Source organism: Ursus arctos, chromosome X, assembly GCF_023065955.2.
Source record: "Ursus arctos isolate Adak ecotype North America chromosome X, UrsArc2.0, whole genome shotgun sequence".
NCBI classification, from domain to species: domain Eukaryota; kingdom Metazoa; phylum Chordata; class Mammalia; order Carnivora; family Ursidae; genus Ursus; species Ursus arctos.
The window spans coordinates 31,102,061-31,110,687 of NC_079873.1; the positions used below are offsets into that span (position 1 = coordinate 31,102,061).

Below are 8,627 nucleotides of genomic sequence, written 5' to 3' on the forward strand. Positions count from 1 at the left end.
GTATGTAAATTTAAAAAACTATGTATTCTTAGAACTCAGAGATCTTATACTGAAAAACATAAGACCAATCTAGGTATCTATGACAATTTGTGCATTAATTCAACTACCATTTAGATACTCTAAATGTATATCAGACACTCTGTTTGATTCTGGAGATACACAGAAGAATCAAACATGGTCTCTGTTTTCAAGATACAACATAGAGTGACAGAATATTATATTATAAGTGCTCTCAGATAGTTAGGATAAAATGCCCATTTTTTTTTTAAAGATTTTATTTATTCATTTGACGGAGAGAGAGGCAGGCAGAGGCAGAGGCAGACTCACTACTGAGCAGGGAGTCCAATGCAGGACACAATCCCAGGACCTTGTGATCATGAACTGAGCCAAAGGCAGATGCTTAATGGACTGAGCCACCCAGGAGCCCTAAAATGCCTATTTTCATGGAAAACTTTAATCTCATGGCTGTAGTTGATGTGCTTTTTTTTTTTTTTTTTGGTCTTTTTATTCCCCTTTGGAAGCTTATGCTATTGTATAATTGGTTTCTATGAAGAAAGGAAAGGATCAAATATCAAATATCACAATGTAAATTTCTCTAAGCAGTTTTAGAGGTATATAATTGTTGATTCTGTAAGGAGATAGAATAATAACATCTACTTGATAAGTTATTTTTAATGATAAAATCACACACTAGAGATGGAAAAGAACTACATGATCCATTCTCAGTGACATAAAATTTTATTCTATATTTGCTTAACACAAGTGCTTTGTCCTTTTTTTTTTAAGATTTATTTATTTATTTTTAGAGAGGGGGAGAGAGAGAGCAGAAGCGGGAAGGGCAGAGGCAGAGGGAGAGAGAATCTCAAGCAGACTCCGTGCTGAGTGCTAGCTGGAGGTAGGGCTTGATCTCACAACCCTGAGATCATGACCAGAGCCAAAACCAAGAGTTGAAGGCTTAACCCACTGCACCACCCAGGCGCCCCCACAAGTACTTTATCTTAATATAATTGTAGGCTTTAAAAATTTCCTTGGGGGGGCGCCTGGGTGGCACAGCAACGGTTAAGAGTCTGCCTTCGGCTCAGGGCGTGATCCCGGCGTTATGGAATCGAGCCCCACATCAGGCTCCTCCGCTAGGAGTCTGCTTCTTCCTCTCCCACTCCCCCTGCTTGTGTTCCCTCTCTCGCTGGCTGTCTCTATCTCTGTCAAATAAATAAATAAAATCTTTAAAAAAAAAAAAAAAGCAGGACCCATCCATATGCTGTCTACAAGAGACTCATTTTGAACTGAAAGACACCTCCAGATTGAAAGTGAGGGGATGCAGAACCATTTACCAGGCCAACAGAACACAAAAGAAAGCTGGGGTAGCAATCCTCATATCAGACAAATGACATTTTAAACCAAAGACTGTATTAAGAGATGTAGAGGGACATTGTATCATACTTAAAGGGTCTATCCAACAAGAAAATCTAACTAGTGTAAGTATCTATGCCCCCAGCATGGGAACAGCCAATTACATAAACCAATTAATATCCAAAATAAACATATTGATAATAATACAGTAATAGTAGGAAACTTTAACACTCCATTCACAGCAACAGACAGATCATCTAAGCAAAAGGTCAACAAAGAAACAAGAGCTTCGAATGACACATTGGACCAGATGGACTTCGTAGCTATATACAGAATTTTCCATCCTAAAACAAGACAAGTACACATGGAACTTTCTCCAGAATAGATCACATACTGGGTCACAAGTCAGGTCTCAAGTGATACCAAAAGATTGAGATTATTCCCTGCATATTTTCAGATCACAGTGCTTTGAAACTGGGACTCAACCACAAGAAAAAAATTTGAAAGGCACTCAAAACACTTGGAGGTTAAAGAGCATCCTGCTAAAGAATGAATGGGTCAACCAGGAAATTAAAGAACTTTAACAATTCATGCAAACCAATGAAAATGAAGACACATCAGTCCAAAACCTATGGGATACGGCAAAGGCGGTCCTTAGAGGGAAGTACACAGCCGTCCAAGCCGCTCTCAAAAAATTAGAAAAATCCCAAATGCACAAGCTAACCTTACACCTAAAGGACCTGGAGAAAGAATAACAAATAAAGCCTAAACCAAGCAGGAGAAGAGAAATAATAAAAATTAGAGCAGAAATCAATGAAATAGAAACTAGAACAGTAGAATAGATCAATGAAACTAGAAGCTGGTTCTTCGAAAGAATTAATAAGATCGATAAACCTCTGACCAGACTTATCCAAAAGAAGAGAGAAAGGACCCAAATTAATAAAATAATGAATGAAAAGGGAGAAATCACGACTAATACCAAGGAAATAGAGACAATTATTAGAATTTATTACCAGCAGTTATATGCCAACAAACTAGGCAATCTGGAAGAAATTGATGCATTCCTGGAAGCTGGTAAACTACCAAGACTGAAATAGGAAGAAATAGACAATCTGAACAGACCAATACCCAGCAAAGAAATTGAAGCAGTAATAAAAAACCTCCCAAAAAACAAGAGTCCAGGGCCAGATGGCTTCCCAGGGGAATTCTACCAAACATTTAAAAAAGAATTAATACCTATTCTACAGAAGCTGTTTCAAAAAATCAGCCAGAAATAAAGGGGAAGGGGCTCACAGCAACCAGCACATGGATCTTGGTGGACTGTGTACCTGATTTGCAGTGGTGCCTGATTAGAACACAGCCAGCAGTTCTGCCCACCTGTGGAGTGAAGACAGTGGTCTTCTCTGGCCAGGAAGCATGTCAGCAGTTCTACCTAGATTGGTTCCTTGGCTAGCATTCTCCCCCAGCCATAGAGCCCATCCTATGGCCCTACCCAGGCAGGGTGGCACACCAGCAGCCCCATTCAGCTGCAGAGCATAGCCTCTGAGCTTGCCCAACCAGGAGGCCCCATCGGTGACCCTGTGAAGCCTTGGAACCTACCCTATATACCGTCCTGGCTGTGGAGCCCAGCATATAACCCTGCTCAGTGGCTGAGCACAGCCCGCAGACTTGCCCAGGCAGGGAGCCCATTCAGCAAAAGTTGTCCAACCCTGGAGCACAGCCAGTGGTCTGCCCAATCACAAATCCTAGCCCACTGCTCTAAAATCAGAGTCTAAGCTGCAGACCACCCAATAAGGGAAGACAGTCAGTGACCCTACTTGATCAGAGGCATTTGCAGAGCTTAGCCAGTAATCCCACCTGGGCATGGAGACCAGCTGTCAGATCCACTTGATTGTAAAGCCCACCCAGTGGCCTCTTCAGACCTCAGAGCATGGGCAGTATACCCCAATAAAGACTTTAACAGTAAGGTGCAGCAATTAGGCAAGAAAAAGAAATAAAATTCATACAATTTGGAAAGAAAGAAGTAAAACTGTTACTATTTGCAGATGACATGATACTATATATATAAAACCCTAAATACTCCGCCAAAAAAAAAAAATTGTTAGAATAAATGAATTCAGTAAAGTTGCAGGATACAAAATTAATATACAGAAATCTGCATTTCTATATACACTAATAACAAACTATCAGAAAGAGAAATCAAGACAACAGTCCCATTTACAATTGCATCAAAAAGAATAAAATACCTAGATATAAATTTAACCAAGGAGGGAAAGTATCTGTACACTGAAAACTATAAGACATTGATGAAAGAAATTGAAGAAGAATAAACAAATGGAAATATATTCCATACTCTTGGAGTGGAAGAATTAATACTATTAAAATACTCATACTACCCAAAACAATGTACATATTCAGTGCAACCCCTATCAGTATTCCAAGGACATTTTTCACAGAGCTAGAAAAGTCATTCTAAAATCTATGTGGAACTCAGAATACCCTGAATAGCCAAAACAATCTTGAGAAAGAAGAACAAAGCTGGAGGTATCACAATCCTGGATTTCAAAGTATACTACAAAGCTATAGTAATCAAAACAGTATGGTGCTGGCACAAACACACACACACACACACACACACACACAGATCAATGGAACAGAATACAGAGCCCAGAACTAAACTCACACATATATGATCAATTAATTTACAACAAAGAGGCAAGAATATGCAACAGGGAATAACAGTCTCTTTAATAGTGTTGGGAAAACCAGACAGCTACATGCAAAAAAATGGAACTGAACCTCTGTCTTATACCATAGACAAAAATCAACTGAAAATGAATTAAAGACTGGAAATTAAGATCTAAGACTTTAAACCACTAAAGTTTGGAAGAAAACCTAGTTGGGAAGCTCCTTGACATCAGTCTTAGTGACATTTGGGGGGGCGGGAGGGGGGTGTATCTGACTCCAAAAGCAAGAGAGACAAAAGCAAAAATAAACACATGGGACTACATTGAACTAAAAAGCTTTCGTGCAGTGAAGAAAACCTACCGAATGGGAGAAGATATTTGCAAATCACATATCTGGTAAGGGGTTAATATCCAAAATGTATAAGGAACTCATACAACTCAATGGCAAAGAAAGAAAGAAAGAAAGAAAGAAAGAAAGAAAGAAAGAAAGAAAGAAAGAAAGAAAGAAAGAAAGAAATCTGAATAAAAATGGGCAAAGGATCTGAATAGACATTAATCCAGAGAAGACACACAGATGGCCAACAGACCCATGAAAATATGCTCAACATCACTAATCATCAGGAAATGCAAATCAGTACCACAATGAGATGTCACCTGATACTTTTCAGAATGACTATTATCAAAAAGACAAGAAATAGCAAGTGTTGGCAAGGATGTGGAGAAAAGGGAACCCTCATGCACTGTTGATGGAAATGCAATTTGGTGCAACCACTATGGAAAACAGTGTGGTGATTCCTCAAAAAATTAAAAATAGAGCTACCATATGATCCAGCAGTTCCACTACTGGGTATCAGGTATCTATCTCAAGGAAATGAAACCACTAATTTGAAAAGGTTTATGCACCCCTATGTTCACTGCAGCATTATTTACAGTAGCCAAGATATGAAGACAACCTAAGTGCCCATCGACGGATGAATGGGTAAAGAAGATGCAGTATATATGTACAATGAAATAGTGCTCAGCCATAAAAAAGGATATCTTGCCATTTGCAACATGGGTAGAACTTGAGTGTATTATGCTAAGTGAAATAAATTAGACAGAAAAAGACAAATACCACATGATGTCACTTACATGTGGAATCTAAAAAACAAAACAAGGAAATAAAATAAAACTCAGAGTCATAGATATGCAGAACAGATTGGTGATTGCCAGAGGTAATGGGGTTGGAGGGAGGACATGAAATGGGTGAAGGACATTAAGAAGTACCAACTTCTAGGTATAAAATAAATAAGTCATAGAAATGTAATGTACAGCATGGGGTGTATAGTCAATAATACTATCTTTGCCAAGTAACTGATAATTAGACTTACTGTCATGACCATTTTGCAATGTAGACAAATGTCGTCAGTATATTGTATGCCTAAAACTAGTATAGTATTATGTGTAAGTTATACCTCAATTAAAAAACACACATCTGTAATCTCTAGGATTCAGGAACATATGTATCTTACTGTTACTTTAACATCATAAAGGCTAAGATCACCTATATGTTTGAAGCTAATGTATAAGCATGTGGGTGTATATTTGTACCCAAGTAAAGAAAGTAATTTTCTTTTCTATAAAAAAAAAAGAGCTAATGCCAGGATTTGAATGGATAGTCTTTGTAAATATTTAAATCGTCAAGAACGTTAATGAGAATAGTCACAGAGAGCAACAGTAATTCAGACACTAAGAAACCTTAATGAAAAAGAGCAAGTGAAAGGGGATAGTTGATTGCAGTAAGAATATTAGCAAATGGGGGCGCCTGGGTGGCTCAGTCGTTAAGCGTCTGCCTTCGGCTCAGGGCGTGATCCCGGCGTTCTGGGATCGAGTCCCACATCGGGCTCCTCCGCTGGGAGCCTGCTTCTTCCTCTCCCACTCCCCCTGCTCGTGTTCCCTCTCTGACTGGCTGTCTCTCTGTGTCAAAATAAATAAATAAAAAAAAAAAAAATCTAAAAAAAAAAAAAAAAAAGAATATTAGCAAATGATACAACCTGAGGGCTTGTGTTCCCTTCTTAAAAGGATGAAATATATACGTATACTTCCACATACGGTTGGGTTCCTTCATTATTAGAAATAAAAGTGTGCTTTAGATCTGTGCTACAGATCTTTCTAGATACAGATTTACTTGTCCCATAGTTTTACCTGTTATTTTAAAAATATAAAAAAGTTGCTTGATTTATTTTAAATTTGAGTGAATTTTAAATTGCTATTCATGAAATACAAGGATTAATTTCACTTGAATATGTGAGGATATTTTATATTGCTGTGTAGTTTTGTTCACACATATCTACTGTGTACACTAGATATGCCATGGACATGAAGCTCCCTGCTTTTCTGCACCTGTGTTATACAGAAACACTCATGGTGAATTTTTATGAATATGTTGGAATTTTTAAAATATATTCAATTGGGAGGTATGATAAAACAGCATAACTAAAGTTTCACCTCCAATTTTGGTGAATAGTTTTCAATCTGGTTTTGGGGCTTCATGCAATCCTGACAGGGGAGATAACAATTTTATTATTAAATGAAGATAACATTATTTTGGCTATGAATTTTGAGTTTTGCTTAACAAAATAATTATCATAATTATTTCATTACAGTTTTAAAATAAATGGAGCTACACAAGTCTCTTTTGCTTGGAGCATTTATTTTGAGATTCCTTTCATATTGTAGCTGATATAATAATTATTAGTAGTAATTGTTATTACTAACAATTAAATAATTGTTTTATTTATAGTTTTATTTTTACAAATAATAGATATAATCATCTATTCACCATGCTATAAAATTGTAAGAAGAGTATATATGAATATTGATTTCATAGTTAATAAAACATTAATGAGCCCAAGCAGAAGGTCACTGAGAAATGTTTATAAGCATTAAGTGTTAAATTGACAGATATTGTGGAATCAAAGTTGCACATGAACAGTGGGATACTCATCATGAATTCTACTTGATGTTAAGAGAGAGAGCAAATTAGTAAGTAGAAAACTGTCTAAACATCTTCATGTGCATCTTCTTCTACATTTGGGTTTATTTTTATTACTTTGTGTATTGGAGTCCTAACAGAATCATATTTCCATCCCTTCCTGGTAAACAACTTCTCAAGGAAGCCTGGCATCCTGTAGCCCTTGCTTAGAATGAAGTCTTTAAAAGCAATTGTTCCATAAAGATCTTCAAGAATATCCTGTTTGGGAAAATTCTTTCCATATCTCCCATCTTGTTCAAGTAAGACCTTGGGATCAATCAAAGGTTCATCATTTATTAGCTTTTTCCACAACTTGGGCTTCAAGTACCATGCTCCATACCTCATCTTCACCCAGTTGGGTTTATAAGGATTCCGTTGTGTCTGGAGTTTCCTCTCCCAGTTCTCCCAGTATATGGAGAATTTTAGATCATCCATTTTATCTATCCCTGTTCTGTACTTTAGGTCCAAAGCAACCTGGCTTATTTTCTTCGTTTGGCTCTTGTCATAGGTTGGTTTGCACTCACAGCCAATGTCAAACTGTTTCATGATGAACTCTTCATCAATGCCCAAGTCTCCAAAAGTAGCAACCCATTTGCAGAATTCACGGACTCCTCTTGGTATTTTTCTATGAAGGGGAGGACTTTCGAGCAAATCCTTTGTGCTTGACTTCCTTTCTTCATGAGGCAACTTGTCTGGATGTGATACAGGAGTCTTCTTGGGAAGTTCCAGGTTGACTTTGGCAGGACGTTTCTCCCTAAGCTTTGTGGGGGACTTCGTTCTTTTCTCGGTGTTCTGGCAATAAGCCCACGTGTCCTTCAGCTTCTTGTCGGGATCGAGAACTTCCAGCACCTTTAATAAGAGGTCTGGAGGTAGATCTTTCTCCAGATTTGGGTAGAGAGCCAAGGGATGCTTGGTCAGGTGGGCTTCGATGTCCTCTACGAATGCCCTCCGTGCTAGCTGGGCTGGCGACAGTGTGGAAAACAGGTCTGCTTCCTTGGTCAGCTTTTTCTGTTTCTTTTTGGGGGCAGGTTTGGGAACTCTGTGAGCAATCATGGGAAGAAAGCCTTCCTTAGGGCCGCGAGTGATCAGATCTTCACAAGGTGGACATCCCCTCCTGAAGTCGTCCAGGCCCTCTTTTACAAATATCCACCGCCGGCTGTCCAGGGAGGTAGGGAACTTCAGAAGTTTGTTCTTGTGCTTTGGGAAACACTTGGAAGGTAACCTGTCTTTGTACCAGGGCTTGCAGTTCATGCCCAAGGGCATTCGTTCCAGCGGACACTTCTTGTCCGCCATCGTACCTCTGGTGCCCAGGCGACCACCAGCTTCACTGGTTTGTTTTTCGGTTGCTAGGAGACCGCGTAGCCAGGCGCAGCCAGATTCTTCCGAGGGCTGGGTCAAGGCAGGTGCCCTGCTCAGCCGGCTTTCTCCTGGAATGGGCAGTGAAGGTTCATTCGTTTTTGTTGCTGGATACTATTCCATTATATGGGCATACCCCACAACTTATTTACCCATTCGTCTTTTAGCAGACATTTGGGTTGATTCCAGTTTGAGCCTATTACAGATAAAGCTGCCACAAA

The 8,627-nt window shown here is 38.9% G+C and overlaps 1 protein-coding gene across 1 annotated transcript; it reads right to left on the reverse strand.

Moving 5' to 3' along the window:
• Nucleotides 1-7,077: 7,077 nt before the first annotated feature.
• Nucleotides 7,078-8,343, reverse strand: LOC113265762 (protein FAM47E-like). The gene has a single exon (XM_044389417.1). The coding sequence runs from the start codon at nucleotides 8,341-8,343 to the stop codon at nucleotides 7,078-7,080; it is 1,266 nt and encodes a 421-aa protein (XP_044245352.1).
• Between the last annotated feature and the right edge of the window lie 284 nt (nucleotides 8,344-8,627).